This window comes from Perognathus longimembris, chromosome 27 (genome assembly GCF_023159225.1).
Source record: "Perognathus longimembris pacificus isolate PPM17 chromosome 27, ASM2315922v1, whole genome shotgun sequence".
NCBI lineage: Eukaryota > Metazoa > Chordata > Mammalia > Rodentia > Heteromyidae > Perognathus > Perognathus longimembris.
In genome coordinates this window covers 8,558,016-8,581,691 of record NC_063187.1, presented here as the reverse complement: position 1 = coordinate 8,581,691, position 23,676 = coordinate 8,558,016, and the positions used below count along the sequence as shown (strand labels likewise).

The 23,676-nt window shown below is 50.0% G+C and overlaps 1 protein-coding gene across 4 annotated transcripts in view; it reads left to right on the top strand.

Annotated features, from left to right (window-relative positions):
• Mical3 (microtubule associated monooxygenase, calponin and LIM domain containing 3) overlaps nt 1-23,676 on the top strand; it is a 139,724-nt gene that overhangs the window by 104,874 nt on the left and 11,174 nt on the right. For 2 of the 4 annotated variants that reach the window (XM_048335185.1, XM_048335184.1), the window contains 7 exons: nt 2,707-2,820; nt 4,310-4,456; nt 4,911-4,993; nt 6,852-8,685; nt 9,106-9,200; nt 13,622-13,732; nt 14,571-14,664. In XM_048335185.1, the coding sequence (XP_048191142.1) occupies nt 2,707-2,820; nt 4,310-4,456; nt 4,911-4,993; nt 6,852-8,685; nt 9,106-9,200; nt 13,622-13,732; nt 14,571-14,664 (2,478 nt within the window). Of the gene's footprint in view, nt 1-2,706; nt 2,821-4,309; nt 4,457-4,910; nt 4,994-6,851; nt 8,686-9,105; nt 9,201-12,418; nt 12,470-13,621; nt 13,733-14,570; nt 14,665-20,409; nt 20,461-23,676 lie in introns of all 4 variants that reach the window. The other 2 variants (XM_048335182.1, XM_048335183.1) reach the window with 2 other exon arrangements.

Sequence of the window (23,676 nt, the reverse complement as noted above, 5' to 3'; positions counted from 1 at the left end):
ACAATTACTAGCTTTCGTCGCAGGCTCCTCACCTGTGTGGCCGCTTCCAACACCTTGCACTCCATCTTCACTTGGACTCCATTCCCCAGTTCCATTGCTCAGGCTGCATCTCTTTCAGTATCTGCTGCTGCTTCAGTGATAGCCCTCATGTATTTATTGTTTCATGTGTGATCATTCTTTTCAAGGTACCCCAAGGCATTAGAACACCTTCCCTTTTGACTCTACACCCAGTGTTTCTTAATTGGAGCTCCAAGTGGGAGACCTGCTTGAAGAACAGAGGAACAGCTAGCCTAGCAGGCAGGGGCAGCCTGAAGTCCAGGGAGTGACCCTCTGTGTGTGCTCTCTTACAGCTTACTTGCCAGTGAGAGCATAAAATTGCCACGTGGGTGCCAGACACTTGCTGATTAGCTCATTCAAGCATGTCAGCACACGCTGACATGGGGAGTGTCTGATGAGCCAGGGTTCTGTTTCCACCAGGTGTTTTGTTCTGATGATGAGCTCATGGTCTTAGCTCAAGTCTAAGGAGTGACCTAGACAGATTGCTGCTTTTTGGTGGGGTGTTTGTGCCTCCAAGGTGCTGTTCTTTGGTCTTCAATTAATTGTCCTCTGTGAGTGGCCAACAGCAATGTGATTGCTCAAAGGTTTTAATCATGTAGAAATGCTGTTATCATAGGAGAGCACTTTGTCATTGCCAGGTCCCTGGACTGCCTGGGTATTTCAGAGTGGCAGGTGGCACTGTTTGTCAACATAGAACTTACCTTGGAATACATCTACCTCTCCCTCAACCCTGGACTGTATTCTATTCTAAATCTGTTTCCCACAGTTCAGTTTAATTTCACAAAAGTTCTTCATAGATTCGAGCCATCATCTTACCCATTTTGCTTTAAATATAAATACAACTTAAAGAAATGTCATGGAAAAGTTAATACAAACATCCACTCGGTCAATAAAACATCCCAGAGGGGCTGGGAATGTGGCCTAGTGTTAGAGTGCTAGCCTTGAGCAAAAAGAAGCCAGGGACAGTGCTCAGGTGCTGAGTTCAAGCCCCCGGACTGGCAAAAAAAGAAAAAGAAAAAGAAAACATCCCAGCACCTTTAAGGTGACCTTTCCTAGTCACTCCCTCCCCAGCCCATCCCCAACGGGAAGCTCTTGTGATCTGACTTCTGCAACTACTTGTGGTGTCTCTGCTGCACAGAGGGTGAGCAAGGGGAGAGAGGGAGTCAGTAGGTTGGCCTGCAGAAGAAACCTTCACTGAGTGTCTGGCTGTTACATAACCTTCCCTCTTCCATTTTCAGCTCAGCTTTTTAAGAAATTCACCCACAGTCGTCCCTAGGTCTTAGACATGTAATAAATGCTATTTGTTCTGCCTTAAAAAAAAAAAGAAAGAAAGAAAGGGGCTGGGAATATGGCCTAGTGGCAAAAGTGCTTGCCTCGTGTACATGAAACCGTGGAACCCTGGGTTTGATTCCCCAGTACCACATATATAGAAAACAGCCAGAAGTGGCGCTGTGGCTCAAGTGGCAGAGTGCTAGCCTTGAGCAAAAGGAAGCCAGGGATAGTGCTCAGGCTCTGAGTCCAAGGCCTAGGACTGGCAAAAAAGAAAGGAAGAAAGAAAAGAAAGAAAGAAAGAAAGGAAGAAAGAAAGAATAACCCAGCTACCCCAGGCAGTCTCTGCTCCTTCCTTTACCCAAGGCCTCAGGCTTCAGGCTCTTAATGTGCAGGTCTGGAGTGGACCTCATCAAGTCTGTTCACACAGGAGGCAGAGGTTGTGGTGAGGCTATGTGCATGTTTCCGGGCAGTTTTGCAGCCTTGAAGGGCTGCTCTTAAGTCTGGAAAGGGAACTTTACATATCCCCTCACCTATCCACATGCTTTCTCAATTATTCCAAGAAGACCAGCAGCCTCTTCTAGAGAAGGATGGGGCCCTCAGTACCCCCTCAAGCTTTCCTGTGCCCCTGCACATGCCACTGTGACTAGATTGAGCAGCAGGGTCCTGCCTGTGCAAGTCTCCTGAACTGTTGGGCATCAACTTTCTCACTCCAAAGTAGGCATTAAGAGTGGCCCATCTGGGGCTGGGGATATGGCCTAGTGGCAAGAGTGCTTGCCTCGTATACATGAGGCCCTGGGTTCAATTCCCCAGCACCACATATACAGAAAATGGCCAGAAGTGTCGCTGTGGCTCAAGTGGCAGAGTGCTAGCCTTGAGCAAAAAGAAGCCAGGGACAGTGCTCAGGCCCTGAGTCCAAGCCCAGGACTGGCCAAAAAAAAAAAAGAGTGGTCCATCTAACTGCATACAATGAGAAATAAGTGCTCCAGGCCTATGCAATTCTGAGTGTAGTGTCTGGCCCAAAGGCACTGGTAACTTGAAGCCATTATTATAAACCTCCATTGGTCCCACAGCAGCACCCCTCTGACTGGCACAGATTTGAGCAGTCATGGTAAGTAGCCTGTGAGGGGGAGAGGACAGGGCCTAGAGGGAAGAGGAGGGAGGGCTCTCCTCTCTTCACTCTACCCTACTCAAATGGAGCAGTGGCCTGGGCCCTTCTCATGCTGCTTACAGTGTCCCTGACCTCTGTGTGATAGGCCCCTCCCTCTTTCCTATGGCCGTCTCATCAATGCCCACTAAAGCTGTCCTTTCCCCCTGTACAGGTGGTCTATCTATCTGTCTGTGCTTTGCTTCTTGTTCTTGAACATCTCTGCCTTACAGCCCCACTAGACGAGAACGACCTGGAGGAGGACGTGGACTCGGAGCCAGCAGAGACGGAAGGGGAGGCTGTGGAGGACGGGGACCCCGGAGACACTGGTGCTGAGCTAGATGATGGTATGGGGCCTCAGTCTCCACTCCTAGTCCTCACAGGGGCCAGGGACAGAAATACCCAGTCTACAGCAAAGGCTTAAGGACGTTCATAGAGGTTCTACGTTCATAGAGGTTCTACCTCATTGTGGTTCTGAGTGGGAACTTGGCAGCTGGGGGCTAGAGGTACGCACATTTAAAGAATTTTAAGAAATACAGTGTCATTGGTTGAGGGCAGGGACTAGACTGAGGGAGTAACGGACTGGGCTGTGGTGTTTGGCTGTAGACAGTTTGACAAAAGGGGAGGGAAGTTGAGTTCAGGAAGCAAGGCCTGCCTCCCATGTGCACACCAAAGCTTTTCTTCCTGTCACAGTAAAACTGGGTTTTTAGACCCCAGTACCAAAGTCCAGAACCAATCCCTATCTTAGGTCAAGCTGTTCAGCCCCATATGCCAAATGAAGAGACATGTGAAGAGCAGAGAAAGATGTATTACATGGCAGCCATGGAGAGACAGCATCTCAGCACATCTTCACCCATCTTCAGGGGTGCTGACATTGGTCTCAGGTTAAACAGGAAGAATCAGGAGCAAAGGGTGGGAAAGGTATGCATTGTTAAAAAGAGTCTCAAGTCGCAGGTGTGGCCTAGTTGGCCATTCCCTCAGTATTTGCCTCTGCAGGGCTGGTGGGTGCTCCATAGCTTTTGGCTATTTACAAGATCATAAGAAGAAGGTATTACCTACTCCAAGGGTAGTTTGCCTTTTTTTTTTTTTTTGGTGCTAGTACTGGGCCTTTCACTCAGGGCCTGGGCGCTGTCCCTGAGCCTTTTTGCTCAGGGCTAGTGCTCTACCACTTAAGCCACAGCGCCACTTTCTGCTTTCTAGTAGTTAATTGGAGATGTGGTTCTTATAGGCATTCCTTCCAGTGCTGGCTTTGAATCACAGTCCTCAGGTCTTAGCCTGCCTAGTAGCTGGGGTTACAGGTGTGAGCCACTGGTAACTGGCTGGTAGTTTGTTTTTTGTCAGCCTCCTGAGTAGCTGGGATTACAGGGGTGTGTACCAGTGCCTCCCTGGTGGCTGGTTGTTTGCCTTTAGTCACAAGGTACTTACCAGTGAATCTTATTTTTCCTGGATCCCAAAGTGATTGTAAAGCAACTACAATAGGGAATGGCTCAGATCAAAGAGCACAAATGCAAACTTGGAAGCAGCTTTTAGTTAATTCACAGCAGGGGGGGGCGGGGAGAACGTGACAGCTTTTAAGCTGTCTCTTAAAGTGGCCTTTTTATGTGGTAGTCTCTGCAGCCTTCACTGAGACCCACCCCGCAGAAGGCTGTGCACTTTGCCTTGAGACTGAGATGGCCAGGCTTGCAGAGACTGCAGGGTTTACTTCAGAGCTCACACCACCACATAGTAGCCAGTCAACCTGTTAGGCTGCTTTGTGAAGAAGCAGGAGATGGGAATGTAGCACAGCCTTGCTCAGAGGTGGGTGCTAACTTGTGACTGTTGTCCCCTTCCCCCCAGATCAGCATTGGTCTGATGACATCCCATCTGATGCCGAAGCGGGGCTTCGGGTGCCACGCCAGGCTGAAGTAGAAGCAGAACTGGAGCTGAGAGTATCAGAGAGCGAGGGGGAGGAACCACCTGCCTTGCCAAAGCAACATGAGAAAGGTAGGTCTGCTGCCACTAGCAGGAGACACAGTGTCTCCAGTGCTGAGAGGACCACAGATGCAGGCAGGTAGCACCAGGTGGGGCAGGCCAGGGCCCCTACCCCTTGCTTCCTCATCCCCTTGTTCCTCCCTCCTGCCCCACACTATAGCCTCTGCAAATGACTGGCCTGCAGCATCTTTGCTTATGCTGTCTGGGATCGTGAGAGGGTAAATGTCTACCTCAGCTCAAAACCCAGATGGCACATGCCTGGCATACTGACAGCAGTGCAGGCAGAAGGAGGGTACTGGTGGTGCTTGGTGATGCCTTTTGCGGTCAGTTCTTCCTAGAACAGCCAGGACACGGAGCAGTTGGCCCTTTGAGCCTCTGTTCTCCTGCTTGATTCCCCCGACTGTAACGTGAGTATATCTTTAAGGGCTGATTTCCTTGTGGGCATGACTGTAACCTCTCCTTTCAGGTCCTTCCCAGGTCTCCAGCCCCCTTCAGTCTCCTCAGGAACAAGCTGCTCTGCTCACCCCAGCCCACAGCCCTGTGGTTGAGGTGAGGCTGTGGGGTTACTGTGGGGCCCCAAGGGGAAACAAGTGGGAAGACTTGTCTTAAGGGAAGCAGCCTACTGGCTTCCACATTTGAAAAAAAAATGTTTTTTCACTTTGTGCTAAGTAGAGCTGTTGACAGTAGGAGTGGTCTTGGGGTTCTAGTTCATGGTAAATCCTTATCACGAATAGAAAAGTTAAATTTTAAATTAAAGCAGTGATATTTGTAGGATCATGGGTTTATTCTGATAAATATATCTTGTGTTAAAATAAGTGTATGGGGCTGGGGATATAGCCTAGTGGCAAGAGTGCCTGCCTCGGATACACGAGGCCCTAGGTTCGATTCCCCAGCACCACATATACAGAAAACGGCCGGAAGCGGCGCTGTGGCTCAAGTGGCAGAGTGCTAGCCTTGAGCGGGAAGAAGCCAGGGACAGTGCTCAGGCCCTGAGTCCAAGGCCCAGGACTGGCCAAAAAAAAAAAATAATAAGTGTATGACTATTTAAGATAAACATATACTGCTAAGGCCAGACTTCAGTAGTACACACTGTAATCTTAGCTATACAGGAGGCTGAAATCTAGAGGCTTATAGTTCATAGCCAGCCCGGCTTAAAAAAAAAAAAAAAAAAGACTCTATCTCCAAAATAACCAGCTTTAAAAAGCCAGGCTGAAGGTGTGGATCAAGTGGCTTGAGCTGAGCAAGTGTGTGGGCCCTGAGTTCTAACCCTAGTACCAGAAAAGAAGAGAAAAGATAAAAAGTGGGGCTGGGAATGTGGCCTAGTGGTAGGTACATGCTTGCCTCGCATACATGAAGCCCTGGGTTCATTCCTCAGTACCACATATATAGAAAAAGCAAGAAATGGCACTGTGGCTCAAAGAAAAGGAGGGGGGGAGGGAGGGAGGGAGGGGGAGGGGGGAGGGAAGGAAAGTAAAAGAAAGAATCCACACCCTTCAAACACACACACACACACACACACACACAGACATGCACGCATGCACGCACACACGCATGTACCCACATTGCCAGCTCAACAGTGTCCAATGGTTTCTGATAATGTGATTTGGGAAATAGGATCTAGAGGGCCAATCCCGGAGGAAGAGCAGCCCAGACAGGACATAGGGCCTGGGTTTCTGGGATACTAGGTAGCATGGATGGTTCAGTGACTGACCTGTGAGGTCAACAAGATGCTGAGGAGTGCGACATCAGAGCCATGCACTTCTGAGCTTCTTGGGAAGGACACTGGTCTGTGCACTGTGCTGATTATTTTAAATGTTCTTACTGTGCTGGCCCATGGTAGTCCAGTAGGGACCACAGAAATCTGGTTGAACAAGGCTGAAAGCTGAGGGGGCTGGGAATATGGCCTAGTGGCAAGAGTGCTTGCCTTGTATCTGAAGCCCTGGGTTCAATTCCCCAGCACCACATATACAGAAAACGGCCAGAAGTGGTGCTGTGGCTCAAGTTACAGAGTGCTAGCCTTAAGCAAAAAGAAGCCAGGGACAGTGATCAGGCCCTGAGTTCAAGGCCCAGGACTGGGAAAAAAAAAAAAAAAAAAAAAAAAAAAAAGGCTGAAAGCTGAGTGTTTTAGCCCCCTTGGCCAGGACTCGTGTCAGTGGACAAGAAAATTAGATGTGTTTGAGATGAATCAAACCCTGAAAGCTCTAGTCTATTCAGACCAAGGAGAAGAGTTCTAAAAAGCGAACAAGTAGACCAGAAAATGAGAAGCCCTTCAAATAATAGCTCAAAGAACAGAGAGAGGGCTTTATCTCAACATGCACAGGCCCTTTGAGAGAGCATGTTCCCTAAGGGATGTTGCTGGCCAGGGAAGCTCTGGCCTCTTAGCAGCTTCTGTCTTTCTTCTCTGTAGGGAGCCCAGATCTCACTTGTCTCTGCTACCACCAAGGTGAGACCCCCAGAGGAGCACCTTTTCCCTCTGCTCTCCAGAGAGAAGCCCAAAGCCAGAGCCTCTGCAGATCAGAAAGCGGCACACTCTCCTATCCGATCACAGCCCATGGCTTTGCCAGAAACCAGATCACCAGTCTCATCAGCTGACTCCCAGCCCTCTTCGTCGCCACTGCTAGGTCCCTCTGCACCCACCTCTACACCCCCTTCAATATCCCCATTTCCCATCTGTTCTCAGCCTCAGCTATCCTCAGAGGCCACTGTTCCATCTCCCACCCAGTCCCCTATACGCTTCCAGCCCGTTCCAACCAAAACATCCACCCCCCTCACTCCTCTCCCAGTAAAGAGCCAAGGTGACCCCAAGGACAGACTGGGCAGCCCTCTTGCCGCGGACGAGGCTGTGAGACGGAGTGATCTGGTAGAGGAGTTCTGGATGAAGAGCGCTGAGATCCGCCGTAGCCTTGGGCTCACACCGGTTGATCGGAACAAAGGGCCTGAGCCCAGCTTCTCACCAGCCCTTAAGCCAATGTCCCTAAAGTCCTACTCTGTTGAAAAGTCTCCTCAGGATGAGGGGCTCCATCTTCTAAAACCCCCACCTGTACCTAAAAGGCTGGGCCTCCCAAAGTTAGCAGGTGACCAGCCATCCCTGCTGACTCCCAGGTCACCTGATGGAGAGCTGAGAAGTTCCCAGGAGGAGCGCAAGGACCTGTCCAGCAGCTCCGGCCTGGGCCTCCACGGCAGCTCTTCCAACATGAAAACCTTGGGCAGCCAGAGCTTCAACACCTCGGACTCCACCATGCTTACCCCACCTTCTAGTCCACCCCCACCCCCACCACCCAATGAGGAGCCTGCAACCCTGCGCAGGAAGCCCTACCAGACCCTGGAGTGTAGAGTGAGCCAGCCCAAGGCCTCAGTTGTCCCTCCCCCCCCACCCGCCCCATTTATGCGGCCCCCACGAGAGCCAGCCCAGCCTCCCAGGGAGGAGGTGCGGAAGTCATTTGTGGAGAGTGTGGATGAGATCCCCTTTGCTGATGATGTGGAGGATACGTATGATGACAAGACAGAGGACTCAAGTGGGCAGGAGAAGTTCTTCACACCCCCCTCCTGCTGGCCCCGCAAAGAGAGGCCCCTGGCCAAGGAGAATGGACAGCTGCCTCTGATGGAGAGCCGCAGCCAGACGCAGAAGAGGGGGCTGCCCCAGGTCTCTGCAGAAGCCAAGGAACTGGCTGAGGAGCGCATGCGAGCCCGGGAGAGGTCCGTGAAGAGCCAGGCACTGAGAGATGCCATGGCCAAGCAGCTGAGTAGGATGCAGGAGATGGAGATAGCCAGTATGGCCCCCAAGTCCCGAATGATGCCATTGGCATCCTCCAGGGGCAAGGAACTGAGGTCTGAATCCCCTAGTCGCCGGGGCCTCAAAACAGCTGAGCAGTCCACCCTGAAGCATGAAGCCACCAGTGAGGAGGTTCTCTCACCTCCGTCAGACTCAGGGGGCCCCGATGGCTCTGTCACCTCATCTGAGGGTTCCAGTGGGAAGAGCAAGAAGAGGTCATCCCTTTTCTCCCCACGCAGAAATAAGAAAGATAAAAAGTCCAAAGGGGAGGGACGGCCCCCAGAGAAACCCAGCCCCGGTTTCCTGGAAGAAGCAGCCACAAAGCCCAAGTCCCTGTGGAAGTCAGTCTTCTCCGGGTACAAGAAGGACAAGAAGAAGCGGAGCGATGAGAAGTCCTGCTCCAGTACCCCATCCAGCGGTGCCACTGCAGACTCCGGCAGACATGGGCTGTCTCCTGTTGTGAGAGCAGGTATGCCAGCTCTCCACTAGACCCTTGCAGGGTAGGCGTGAGGTTGTCCCATCTGGTGGAGGTTCTCAAGAGATCTGCTTTCACCTGCTGTTCCCCCAAGGGTTCTTAGAAGAGATCCACACTATGGTGTCTGGAGCACATCCCTCCTCTCTTGACAAGATCAATGTAAAGCCTGCTTGAATCTGGCTGAGAAAGAGGTCTTTACTAAAGTCACATTATGTCCCAGGCCAGCCTGGTTTTAGTGGGGCCGAGGACAATCTGGCTAGGAGGTGTCTATCCGGTGTTGACTCCACCTCTGTGGGGACAAGCATCAGCACCCAAGTTCACTGCTCCTCCCATAGGAAAGAAATCACCTAACCTGGAGAGTGAACCTCTGCTGACCTCACCGACTACTCACTTGGCCTCTTCTTACCCCTGCAGAGCTGCAGCTTCGGCGCCAGCTGAGTTTCTCTGAGGACTCGGACCTATCCAGTGATGATATCCTTGAGAGGGCCTCCCAGAAATCCAAGCGAGAGGTGGGGGTCCAATCTCATGGGGCATGGGGTGGGGGCTGGTAACCACTGTGGTTTTCTGACAGAGCAAAGGACAGGCTGTCCAAGCGAGGGGTGGGTGTCCAGTCCCATAGAGCTTGGGGGCATGGAGGGGGAAGGCTATTAACCACTGTGGTTCTCTGACAGACCTAAAGCTAAGGTGGAGAGCAGGTGTGGGGTAAGCTCTCCCCAATTTCCCCTCATCTCAGTAGGCAAACAGCAGAATGCTGAACCAGTCCTGGGTGGGAGAAGAGCCCTGGGAGGAGTCCTGAATGCACAGCTGGGGGATTTTCTTCCATGGCAAGAATTCTGTTCCTGTGGAGAGGTCAGAGGCTATCCAGGTGGAAGGCTTTACTCTGCCTTCTGGAAGCAGCCTGGTACTCCTCCCACATGGAGCAGCATCTGCCTGGCCTGGCAATAGAAGGGTCATCATGCTGCTCAGAGAATGGAGGCCCGGATGGGAAATGGCTGTGGATGGGCCTGGCCATCCTGCCAGCTTGGTATGTTTGTCAAGTAGAGAGGACGTTTCTGTTCCTTAAAAATGTTAGGTACACAGTAAGCCCTCTCGCTCCTCTGGGGTGGGGCTTAGGAGAGGCTGAGAGCAAAGGCCCTTAAAGAGAGATCCTTCATTGCTAGCTTTCCTTGAGTGCTTGTTCAGTGTTTTGGTTTTCAAGGCTTGGACCAGATGCAGTGAAGTTGGAGAAGGGAAAGGATTAGTGAGACGTCTAGTTCTAGCATGGCATCTGTGTCCCAGTGATGGCAAATGGATAGGAACTAAGATCCAGGAAGGCCTGAGCAGAGCTAGGACTGTTGGCTTCTAAGCCTCCCTGTTCCCACCTCTCACCGCCCCACCCCCCCGCCCTTGCCCACCACCCCCACACATTTGAATTCAAGGTCAAACCTACCACTTAGTTTGAACTCTACCACTTGAGCTATGTATGCTCCAGTTTTGTTGTTTTGCTTTGCTTATAGGAATTAATATTACAAAGGAGCTTGATCGTGAACTATGCTTTGAACAACCCCATTGCCTTAAGCTTAGCCTCTTCTCCATACTGGTTCAGAAAATGCTTAGTGGGTTTCATTTTGTTATATTCGAAACTATGTAGGTGCAGGGTGCTGGTGGCCTGTTATACCAGCTACTGGGGAGGCTGAGGATCACAGTTCAAAGCCAGCCCAGGCAGGAAAGTCCATGAGACTCTTATCTCCAATTAACCACCAGAAAACTGGAAGTGGTGCTGTGGCTCAGTGTGGTAGAGCACTAGCTTTTCAGGGTCAGTGTTCAGGCCCAGAGTTCAAGCCCCATGACCAACCAACCCCCCCCCCCCACCCAAAAAAAAAACACCAAAAAAACCATGTTAAAAACTATGTTGGTAATATACTTCAAGCCTCTTTACTCCTAATACCCTCTCCTCCCCCATCCCCCAGCCTCTTTTTGGAATCGTGTCCAATTATTGTTAGTGTTACCATTTTAGATTTAGGTTCCTTATGTGAGCAAAAGTACACATTTGACAAAAAGTCTACCTGCTTTCTTTAATAGAAGACTTCCCCCAGAATTCCACATACCTTTCCCAGAATAGCCATTGGAATTTGGACTTGAGTTTGCCCTCTCCATCAAGGGGCAGCTTTGAACTGTTGGCCAGTGCCTTGGGCCTGTTTGTAAATATGACTTCTGTGGCCTGTTTTTAGATCCTGCCTCCCAGCCTGATCTTTTTTTTTTTGGTAGTCAGGGGACAATACTGGAGTTTGAATTCAGTGTTTACTGCTAGGCAGCATTTTACCATTTGAGCTACTCCTTCAACACTTTTCTTGTTATTTTTCTAATAGGGTCTCAAGTTTTTACCCAGGCCAGTCTGGACTATGATCTTCTGATCTTTGCCTCCCAAGTAGCTGGGATTATGGACAGAAGCCATCAACTCAGTTCAGTTCCTCTTCTATTAGTTCAGCAAAATAGGAAATTGTGGTTCATTTATTTATCTCATTCTCTATGCATTTATCTCCCTGGATATGCCAGCCTTTTCTCCACCTGGGGCACCTAAAATGACAAGCCTTACCTCCTGTTCCACTTGGCTACAGATCCAGGCCTCCTGTGTATGCCAAGCAGCACTGAGTATGGTGGAGGTCTCCAAGGCTATGTGTTCTATCTCTGGGGCTCATCTTAACATATCTCCTGTTGAGAAACCTCAGTAGTAGCACTGGCAATAGCTGGACCTGAGCCAAAGATTGCTTCTGGGTTTACATGTAGGTCTATAAACATATCTCAACACTGGGGATGGGTGCTGTCTTGGGAACTTGGTGAGGGGTAGAAGTCTATAAAGAAAGGATGTGGTCCAAAGTTCCCTTTACCTTCATAGAGAACCTGAAGATGTTCAGGTAGTGTCACATTGGGCTAAAAGGTCAGTCCGGCTGGGAGCTAGTGGCTCAAGCCTACGAGTCTAGCTACTCAGGAAGCTGAGATCTGAGAATTGAGGTCCACAGCTATTCCTAGCAGACAAATCTTTGAGGTGCATCTTCATATAGCCAACAGAAAAACTGGGAGTTGAGACATGGATCAAAAAATAGAGTGCCAGCCATGAGCAAAAAGCCAAGCATGAGTGCAAGGCCCTGAACTGAAGCCCCAGCACTGGGCAGGGGGAACACCCATCTGTGGTTGCCTTTGTGCTCAGAACTCTCCATGAATTGGTGAAGCCCACTGCCATAGTGCTGAGCAGTCCGCTGTCCATGCCACATGTGTGGTGCCAGGTGGTCTCCTGGCCACACTGGCAGTGCCAAGAACACTACCTCAGTGCCCTCCCACTGGACGGCAGGCTCCTGCAGGCGTCAGTTCAGCAGCAGAGGAACTCACATCCTCCAGCTGCATGAGTGCATCCTGGGTACCAGTCATAGATTCTAACACTTTGTCAGGAAGACTGACAAGATGTGGGGGATGCTGAAGAACTTGTTTTTACTCAGCAAGTAGAAAAGTAAACCTCAGTCTTAATCAGAACCAGGGTTCACTAAGATACAGCTGGTAGGTAGAGCCTGTACCCCATGTAGCTCCCTCCCCATGCAATCCTGTGTAACATTGTGGAAACAACAGTGTGTTTAAGTCTCATGTGCATTTTAAACGTCTAACTGATTTTACTCCATTTCTGTGTTCTATTTTAATTTTTTAATCATCATTATCATTCCTGTTGTTTTGTTTTCTGTTGCCATCCCCCTAAAAGTTGATTTATATACCACACGCCTTGGCATTCAGGAGGTCCTACTCATCAAAGGTAGCGTCCCATCCCCTGGCCGGGCCTCATTGCATGCCTGTCTGCGATTAACCCTCAGCAGCCCCACTGGCCTGCAGGCACACCCTCACTAACTTCATCCCTGCATGCAGCTGTAACCGCCAGACTCTCTAGCTGTGTCATGAGGGAGGAGGATGAGACGCCCATCTTCACTGGGTTTGCCCCAGGTGCGGGGTGGGGCCGGCTCCCCTATGGCCCGGGCAGCCCAGTGAAAAGTGGTCACCAGCCCTCAGCTGTGCAGTCTGCATAGTCAACTGCTGGCCTCTGGAACATCACAACAACTTACGACTGTGGTTGCCTGTTCTCCCTGATCCTCCTCCACCATTTGAACTCCTTGAAGAAAGCTGATGAATCCAGACTCCCAGGGTGAACTTGGAAGTCTCTTTTAAAGTGTGAAAGTGACCCTAGTTTGGTGCCCTGAATGAAGGCAACCCCCACCCCCACACACACATACAACACACTGGCTACCCAGGGCCAGTGGGCCCACGCAGGCCTTCCATGGGATGGCACGGTACATGCCTGGTCACCTCCTCCGATCTTGATGGCACTACCTTGGCCAGGCCACTTCCTCTCTGTGACACTTGTCTCTGCAGACCCTGGCAGTCCTTAAGGGGCAGTCACCTCTGCAGACCCTTCTGCAGCCTGTGCTTGCTAGTTTAGGGTTCACCTAGATATAAAATAGAAGTAACTTGTTTTCTCTGACTTTGGTGTTAGTTGTTAAAAGAGCCTACTGTGCATACCGTTCATCTGGCTTCTGATACCAAAGAAAATTAAAAGATTATGACTTTTTCCTTTCCTTGTATTCCTCAGATGCAGGAGGCTTGGGAAAACATTTTACCATGATATTTACCCCCACAAGGTCTTAAAAACTGCCATCCTTCTATGAATAGCAAATGATGGCAAGGATAAAGGTTCTAACTCCCTAGAATCTCCCATCATTGTCACAGAGGGAAAGTGTGTCTCTTTGTAGGTCTTTGGCTGTGCCCTATGGCATTTAGGGTTCCAGCAGGGACAAGTGCCCATGAAGTCTCTGGTTGAAATCTGCACACCCTGTGCCCTGCTGTCTGCCAGGCCCCAGCCACCATCTCCAGCCTAACATGCACCTGGCTGAGGTGATCTCTCTTTTCTGTCCAGCCAAGAACCTACACAGAAGAAGAACTGAATGCCAAGCTGACCCGGCGTGTGCAGAAAGCAGCTCGGAGGCAAGCCAAGCAGGAGGAGTTGAAGCGGTTACATCGAGCCCAGGTATGGTGCAAGCCGCAGGCCCACGGGTAAAACTGTGGGCCTGACCCATAAAGCCACGGGTTGATCTGCAGGTGCCCAGGGTGAAGCGGTGGGGCATGACCCACAGGCACAGGTCTAGTTGCTGTCCTTCCCTGTGCTCCAGCATGTCCTTGTCCAGGATACTAGAGAGCAGAGAGGCCCAAGTGGAGGCAAACAGCTTGTCCCTGTCACCCAAGCCAACAGCCCAGCAGACGTCCAGCAGCATGCATCAGCGGAGGCCCAATCCTTGTGGGACTGTTGCAAAAAGGAACAGCCACACTTGGACTTTCTTGGTGTGGAATAGTCAGGTAGTCAACTGCAAGTGTGCAGAGATTCTTTGTGCCCTCTGATCTATAATGGATTTGAGAGGAGAGCTCAGAACTGTCCTAGTCATCTGCCTTTGTTTTCAAACCTTACATCATAGACCATTGTACTTCCATTGTAGTTGTTTCCAAACTTGTAGAGACAAGATTCCTAAGAAATCCTTCCAGTATTTTAGCTGTCTCATCATCCAGAAAGGTCCGAGGAAATTGTATTTAAATGCTTCCCATGGTGGTTGACATCCATCCACTACCCACCTGGAACCTTCATGGGAGGTGGGGGGGCGGGGGGTGGTTGGCCCCTGCTTCTTTCCTGGAGTCTACTCAGCAGAGGGGAGAGGTGAGTTGCCAGTGTAGGTGCCTCACTCTGAACATGCCCGTGGACCAGAGCCCCTTCCAACTGTTTTGTCTTTCCCCTTTCCTGGCTTCATACAACGTAATTTTCCTTCTGAAGACTAGGTAATAGAGAGCTGGAAGCTTACACTGGTGTTTTTTATTAGATCATCCAACGGCAGCTGGAGCAGGTGGAGGAGAAGCAGAGGCAGCTGGAGGAGAGGGGGGTTGCAGTGGAGAAGGCGCTGCGTGGCGAAGCAGGTACTGTCAGGCTTCCTTTGTGAGGAGGCGTGTTTGGAAGCAGAGCTCATCCTCCCTGCTGGAGTAGCCCAGTTTTGCATCACCTCTTTTGCAATTCAGCTCCTATACCAGCAGAGTTTTCTGGGTCCCTGTATCACTGGCATCTGGGGCTTCCTGTTAACTAAAAGCACCTGTGTGTGGGTAGCCCTGAGGCCCAGGTACTCCCCAGTCCATTTTTTAGCTTGCCATTTCCTTGTAGAATGAAATCTCAGGCCCCATCATCTGTTGGTGGCAAGCTGTGGGCTTTTTCCTCCTCTTCTTCCTCCTCCTCTCCCTCCTTATCTCTAGGAGAAAATAGCTGGGAATGAGGGAGATTGTACCACAAGGAACCATCACAGAACTGTACTGGGCGGGCTTCCAGCCTGCTTCCCCCTGTACCTCTCCAGTCCTTAGTTCTCTCTGCCCAAGTCACACACCTACAAAGCCCGTACCATCTCCTGCAGATGAGGCTGTGTCCCTCAGCACTCATCTCACATTCTCTGGGTGAACCCAGGCTCTGTGGCCATTAAAAGCTGGTCTAGGAGCCATGCATCGGTAGCTCACACCTGTAATCCAAACTAATCAAGAGTGTGAGATCTGAAGATCGCCAGCCCCGGTAGGAAAGTCTGAGAGACTCTTATCTCCAATTAACCACCAGAAAACCAGAAGTAGCACTGTGGCTCAAGCACTAGCTTTGAGCTGAAGAGCTCAGGGACATTGCCTGGGCCCAGAGTTCAAGTCCCATGACTGATTAAAAAAAAAAAAAAAAAGCTGATCTAGGGGCAGGGTGGGAGAGGCTAGGAGAGGACTTTGATCAGCCAGTGTGGCATAGACCCTGGGAAGTGGCTGTAAGGATCATGTGATTGCTAGGCTCAGCAGAGAAAGCAAGGGAAGACTTGAGCCATCTCTGGGCTCCAGGCCCAGGAAGCCCTGTTGGTTCAGGACCTTTGGCCACTGGGCCAATCCAGATCAGGCATGAAGTGACTGGCCTCTGCTTTCTTGAGAATTCAGTCTTATTGAGTCTCTGCATGGGGAACCCCTGCCTGAGCAGAAAACACAGCCTGTTGCTGTCTTGAGGCTAGGGAGACGAAAGACCTCTCACCACTTCCTTCCCGCATGGCACAGGGGAGCCTGGTGGCATACCTCCTAGCAGGCAGGCTGTACATAGGACTGAAGAAAAACTGGTAAGAGGCCCCCCAGGCAGGGGCAGCTGCTGCTATGTGTCCTGGCCAAAACACCAACCTCAAGGTGTGGGCCTGGTGTTGAGATGTTGAGATGGATTCCCTAGTTCTGTAGTGCTAGAGTTCATGTGGTAAGGCACAAGAGCTAGGCATAAAAACAGCCCAGAAATCACAGCTTATCAGTCAGCTCAGGATGACCTTCGGGTGAAGAGATGGGCTGGAGGAGGAAGATGAAGATGTGGACATTCTTGGTTTTGTGCCTCACCTGATGCTGGATCTAACACTTGAGTCTGGGCCACCAAAGGAAATGTAAACATGTAAGCCAGCTAAACCGAGTCAACAAGCCAAGACTGGGAAGGGTTGCTGTGAGACTAGCACTGGCTCTTATTCTGAGCAGTGGAGATCTGGCTTACCTCTGAGGGTCCCCGGTGTCCCAGTATACGTGTACTGTCCTCATCAGCAAGCAGGCCTCCTCTCCCTGGCTTGCATGCTCAAGTAGCCGCTTCGGTTCTGCCTGAGCCCTGGCATGGGTAAGCCCTCCAGAGATTCTCAGCTACCAGTTACAGTGGACCCACAGGGTTCTGCCCTCCTTGATTTTTTTCCTCTTGCAGAAGATCCCAGAAAGAGTCTGGACCCATTGATGGGTTTATCTCATAATAGTAGTCAGAATCACTCCACAGCTGTATCCATCTGTGTTCGTAGTCACAGAGGAGAGCTCTACCCCCTCACTAGGGTTCTTGGGGGAGTTGCCATCTGTGTTGATGAAGTCATAGAGGAGAATCCTGTGTCCCCTCCACCCCCACCCCCACAACCCCCACCCCCCGGGGTTCTGGAGGGAGTTGCTGTCTGTGTTGATGTAGTCACAGAGGAGAATCCTGCCCCTCACTCAGGTTCTGGAGACAACTCTGTCCCTCAGTGGAGCTCTGGAGTAAGTTGCTGTCTGTGTTGATGGAGTCACAGAGAAGAACTCTGCCCCCTCACTAGGGTTCTGAAGGCCATCTGTGTTGGTGGTTTCTGAGAAGTACTTAGCTGCCTGCAGCTGCAGTCTCCATCGGTGCTAGACCATTTCTCTGACAGGTACATTACTCCAGCAGCCGTGGCCCATAGGCCAGAAAATAACACCATTAAGGATAGGCAGAGGAGGGGCTGGAGATGCAGTTCGCTGGTTTAGTGCTTGCCTAGCCATGGGCAAGGACCCGACTTCCATACCCAGAACCTCCAAAAATAAATAAGTTTAAGATAATTGGGTTTTCAGGGCTGGGAATATGGCCTAGTGGCAAGAGCACTTGCCTCCTACACATGAAGCTCTCGGTTCGATTCCCCAGCACCACATATATGGAAAACGGCCAGAAGGGGCGCTGTGGCTCAGGTGGCAGAGTACTAGCCTTGAGCGGGAAGAAGCCAGGGATGGTGCTCAGGCCCTGAGTCCAAGGCCCAGGACTGGCCAAAAAAAAATAAAAAAAGATAATTGGGTTTTCATAAACATGTGCAACCTGGATTTCATGTAAGTCAGTGGTTCCAATCATGCTTTTAGCAACAGATAGCCCTTGGTGGAAGATTGTAAGATCAAGTTTAAAATCCAAAAGAATTACTCTAAAATGTTTTAAGACAGGTGCACACATATGCACATGTACACAACACAAACTTGGAAGCACAAATTCCATGGGAAGCTGCAAGTGAGGCTATAAGCCTCAGTCTCCAACTGGTTCCCCACACAGTGATGAGACTGGTTTGGAAAGCACAGGAACTTGCTGTCAATGCTGTTTCCAGCAGCTCACCTGGAAACCTCAGAACATCTGCAGTTTCGGTGGTGTCAATATTGAAAACTTAAAAATAGAAAGCAGCATTTTTTCCTATCACTGAATCACTAACAAGCCTAATAGCAGTTCATATTCTTTGCAGAAAACCAGTCTCAGATAGGAAGCTCCCAAGTACACATAAGCAGAAAACCCAGCTGTGCTGTGGAGTGGTGAGGCACTGTGCTGTCCACCTGCAGGGGACCAGCAGGAGCATGCTGTGCGGCCAGCCCTCCTCCATGGTCCCTGCACAGTGGGATATGAGCACGGCCCTGGCCGGCCAGGACATAACTTAAGTCTCTTCCTTCCTCTTCACTGGGACAGCTACAGGGAGTTCAGACACTTGGACACAGAGAGCAGAAGAAACGTGCTCCTGAGGGTCCCAGAAAAGCAGGTTGAGTTAACAGCACAAATTCATGCATTGACAGTTCTTAGTGACTAAAGCTGCTGCATAAAGCCCTTGAGCATAATGTGTCTTAGTTAAGTTTTTTTTTTAATTTAATGTATTTATTAATTGAACACAAATTTTTTTACAAGGTGTTGTGCAAAAAGGGTACAGTTACATGGTAGGGCAGTGTGTACATTTCTTGTGATATCTTACGCCCTGTCTTAGTTAAGTTTTTAAACAAATTAAAAGATTTAGGAGTCAGGTACTTGGGAGGCACTTGGAGTACTTTTTGAAAAACACTAGGGCCCCATAGAAGTTTAAAATCCAGTTCTGTTCCAACTCCGTCTGTAGGGGCTGGGAATATGGCCTAGTGGCAAGAGCACTTGCCTCCTACACATGAAGCTCTCAGTTCGATTCCCCAGCACCACATATATAGAAAACGGCCAGAAGTGGCGCTGTGGCTCAAGTGGCAGAGTGCTAGCCTTGAGCGGGAAGAAGCCAGGGACAGTGCTCAGGTCCTGAGACCAAGGCCCAGGACTAGCAAAAACAAACAAACAAAAATAAAAAAAACCAACTCCGTCTGTAGGTGAGGCTTCATAATGACTTTTAGACTCAAAGGCAAATCTGTTCAGTTTGTAAAGTGAGCTTTGGGAGCTATGTTGGGAATTTTTCCCATGATGCTTTCAGGAAATCCTTCCTATGTGGTGCCTCCTACAACAAGAATTTATTTCCAGATACATTATTTTTCTTTTTTTTCAAATTTTTATTATCAAACTGATGTACAGATACATTATTTTTCTTAATACACAATTTCCAAGACACAGAGTGCCAGGTGCAAGTGGCTCACGCCTGTAATCCTAGTTACTAAGGAGGCTGAGATCTGAGGATCACAGTTTGAGGCCAGCCCAGGCAGAAAAGTCCCTGAGACTCTTCTCTCGAATGAAGCACCAGGAAACTGGTTCAAAGTAGTAGAGCACTAGCCTTGAGCAGAAAAACTCAGGGACAGTGCCCAGGCCCTGAGTTCAAACCCCATGACCAACTGGAAAACAAAAAGAGTCATCAAGTCTCAGTTCCCAGTGCCCCTGCTCCTCCTTGTGACCACTCCTCTCTCTCTCTCTGCTTCTGCATTCCATTCCTGTTGGTAGCCTTACTGTACCTAAGTGGACCCTTAGGAAGGAACTTGCAGCTGAGCCTCCAGCTGAGCGCCATGAAAAGCCAGCTGGAAACTGCCATCTCATTTGACAATCTGCCCTCTGAGGATGTCAGACTTTAGGCAGATTGCCCTTCCAGAGAAGAGTCTGACACAGGCCTGCCACCAGTTGGCCTCTATTTTCAGAAGCTTCTGTATATCCATCACAAGGATGAACTTTACAGCCTAAGCCTAGGGTGAGATCAAGACTTAGCAGATTTCTGGTCCTAGAACACGTGGGAGCCTCTTTGCTTCTGGAATCCTGGTTCAGACTTAGACTTACGGGATGAACTGGCCTTGAAAACCATGTCACAGTCAGCTTTCTGAAGTGTCCATGGCTGAAGGAGAAACTGATGGCTTCCAGGATCAGCACCCAGATTGTAGGTCTGGAAAAAGTGTGACACAGCCACAGCTGAGTCTGCATGTGCTCTGGAAGAGGAGGCCTTGCTCCAGGCCAGCCCTTGCCAAGCCGAGACCTCGCACCTCAGGTGTGTGAAGGATGAGCTCCCTTTCATGGTAGCCACAGGAGCTAAGACTAGGAATGCCTGTGGCCCACAGACCTCAGGGCAGATAGCAGGGTGTGTGTGGGGGTGTGTATGCGCGTGTGCACACGTGCGTGTGTGTACTTTTGCCTGAGTGCTAACTCATTTCCTGGTTTTAAGAACTGCTGACTGACATTGGGAGCCTTCCCCTCAGAAGATATAGGGTCTCCACCTTAAGGTTATCCATCAAAGAAACTTTTAGAAGGAATGTGCAGTCACCACCATTGGGGGTCATACACACAGTTGTTCAGAGCTCCCTGGCTGTGTTTAAAGCTACTTAGGCTTGCAGATATTTTTCTTAGGGTGTTCACCTCTAAGGGCCTAGACTGGGGCTTCTAGTATTGAGACTGGATTTCCAACAAAGCCAGAGTTCCTGTCCTCACTATCCTGAGGTGTGAACAGGAATCACTGGCACTGGCTGTTGGCTCATCCCACTGGTGTCCAGTTGCCCCTCGCATACCACGAGGGACAGAGGTGGCCTGCACGTGTGCATGTGATGCACTTAGACATGCATGCTTTCCAGCCATCCCTGTTTTCCTTCTCTGATCTGTATGCATTTCTTGTGCTGCCTTGGGCATGGGGGACTGTAGGGTCATCTAATCGAGTAACTTTCTTCACCAATTCCTTGTAGACTATTGGGGAGAGTCTTATTACAGTGACCTCATCGACTTGCACCTGGGTGGTATGTATAGCAGCATCTGTTGCACTAACCCTGCAACACTCTTCCCCTCTGCCCTCCCCAGTCCTTGCTCACAGAAAGGGAGGAAGAACCAACCTGATAACCAAACTGCAAAAGCACAAACCCTTTTCCATCCTCAGTGGTAAAGCACCTGCCTAGCATGTATAAAGCCTTGGGTTTCACCTCTAGCACTGCAAGAAAAAAAGAAACAAGAAAAAAACAGCATGTCAGATCTCATGTATACCATGGAATTTAAGATAGCTTTTAGCTTTAAGATAGCTAGTGAGCATGAAGCCCGTTGTTCAAACCTCAGTACCACCCAAAAAAAAAAAGTTTTTAAAAAGCTTCTGCTTTTTCCACATTTCCCTCATCAACTTTGCTTCCTGGCCTCCTTCATGCTGGCAGTCTGGCAACAATGTCTTTGGACTCCAGTTTGCCTGACTTTTGTCTTGATTCTCCTCCTTCATACTTGTAGCTCATAGTCAGCCACTTAGTAAGCAGTGGTTGTGGTTGGGGCAGAGGTGAGTGGTAGAGCACTTGCTTAGCATGCACAAGACCCTGGTTCCATCACAATCACTACACAGATAAAGCGGGGGTGGGAGGGTGGGGGGAGACAGGCAGCAAGTGAGAAGTTGACTGGCCATTTCAAATGTGAGGGTGTTGTGCTCACATTTCCCTTGAAAATTCCAGTGCATGGCAATGGCTTCACTCGTGTGATTTCTTCCCAGTTCACCAGCCTTGAAGTGAAGCTGGGAGAAGTCCCTTCCTCTGTGCCATGTCCAGGACTCAGCCTGTATCTGTCAGGGAAGGTAGGAGAAGCTAAGGCAGTGGACCCTAGTTCAGCAGCAGCAGCAGCCACCCTACTTGGGGGCTGGTTAGACATGCAGAGCCTCAGGCCCATCCCAGACACTCCACGGGTGAGGCCTGGGCATCAGTGTGTTAGCAGACCTCCAGATGATCCTGATACCTCTAAGGCTGGAGAACTAGCGAAAATAAATCCAGGAGCCTAGCACTGGTGGCTCATGTCTGTCATCCTAGCTACTCAAGAGGCTGAGATCTGAGGATCAAGGTTCAAAGCCATCAGTTTAAGTCCATGAGACTCTTATCTCCAGTTAACCACCAGAAAAGCAGAAGTGGCACTGTGGCTCACAGTGGTAGAGCACTAGCCTTGAGCTGAAGAGCTCAGGGACGGCGCCCAGGCTCAGAGTTCAAGGCCCACAACCAAACTAAAAAAGAAAAGAAATTTAGGGCCTGCTGTCCTGCTGTACAAAGCTTACTATTGCCATTATAGTGCATGTGGGAAGTCCCTCAAAATCACCCCTGCCTTTGGTCAGGCCAAGTCTCATTCCTAGATCTTGAACAGTTTCTTCAAGAAGGCTGCCATGTGGCAAAAGGAGTGCCCTGCACTGGTGCTCACGGTAAGCAGGGGTCTGGTACCAGCTTGACATCCCTGTTTGTGATTGGGCACATTGACTCCTTCTCGCCCTCTTGAGGACTCCATTTCTCTTGAAAACAGAAGTTGATAAAGACAATATCCCCCCCCCTTTTTTTTAAACCCTAGCCCATCCTTTTGAGTAGATAGGTAGATGGATGGATGGATAGGTAGACAGACAGAAGCCAGGTCAGAGCAATAGTAGTAGAAGGACTGTTGAGTGCATATGAGACCCTGGGTTTTCATCCCTAGCAGCACAAAACAAAAAGGCCCTAATTCTGACTCCTGTTAGCATAGTGCTGTACCTCAGTTACCTCTACCGACCAGCAGGGGCGTGGTGTGGTCTCTGTACCCCTGTCTGTGCCCCCAGGAGCCCCACCTATCTGCAGACTCCTCCAGGGTCCCAAGCTTCAGGACTGCTGGGGCATCCGTGTGGCCACTGACACTGAAAAAGGGCTGATGCTTACACCCAGTTAACAGACCCCATCCTGCCTAATTTCCTGACTCCTTCCTCCCACCTTCTAACACTGCCTAGAGAATGTTCCTGCCAATTCTAAGTTTATCTCAAGGTGTAAAAAGACATTTTTACATCCAGAAACTCAGGGAAGGAGCTGCTGCCCAGGCCTCCTTATGTTTTCTGTTGCCCAACCTTCCCAGCTTGAGATGCTGGCTTTTGCCCAATGGATGGTCTTGTGTATGTGTTGTCTGCTTTCCGTGCCCCACTGCTCAAGTGAGAAAATGGCAGTGGGCTATTTTTGTCTGTGTGACTCCAAATTCTAGTCTTTTGGATTTACATTGTCTAAAGATTCCAGGGGGAAATGACATAAAAGAAGAAAGAGGCTGTTTCTTCCAGTTTATATAGAACGCATCTCTATAGAGTGATACCTTGTAGCTGCTGCTGCTTGACTCACACTGCTGCCTCATTCCTACTGCCTGTGTGCACCGTGGTCAGGCCCCCTGAGGGCTCTGCTCACAGGTACCTGCTGTGCTCCTAGTGAAGAGTGGAAGAAACATCCCTTTCTGAAGGGAGCCTCTGGTGCCCGTCAGGCACAGAGCACAATCACCAGGCCCCAGGAGGAAGACAGAAATGCCACGGTTAGATCCTTGCTCAGAGTCTGCTGGTGTTTCCTTTTTGGGGCACATGGCAATACTCATTTGAGGAAGGCAATTAAACTTGTTGTTTCTTCTCTTCCTGACTCCCTAAAAAGCAGCAGCACAAATATTTCCCTCTGACAGCACTCACAATCCTAGTCTATAATTCAGCTCTAGATTCCTAGAGTTGACGGAATTACATTTCCCCAAGGGAGTCCAGACCCTGGTCCCTGCCCATTGCTCTTCCAGACCACTAGAGGGCCTCAGCGGGTCTTGAAGTGACTCAACTATTGAAAGGCTCCAAGCCTAAATTAAAAGCCCCTTTGGGGGATGGGAGTGTAGCTCAGTTGGTAGAGTGTGTGCTGAGCATACACGGATCCCTGAGTTCAATGCCCAGTATTCCAAGAAAAAAAGAAGAGATCACCAGATGCTGGTGGCTCACGCCTGTAATCCTAGCTACTCAGGAGGCTGAGATTGGAAGATCACGGTTCAGAACCAGCCCAGGCACGAAAGTCTGTGAGACCATTATCTCCAATTAACCACCAAAAGTCTGGAGGTGGAGCTGTGGCTCAAGTGGTAGAGCATCAGCCTTGAGCGAAAAAGGTAAGGGACAACACTCAGGCCCCAAATTCAAGCCCTACTACTGGCGCGCACACACACACACACACACACACACACACACACACACACACGGC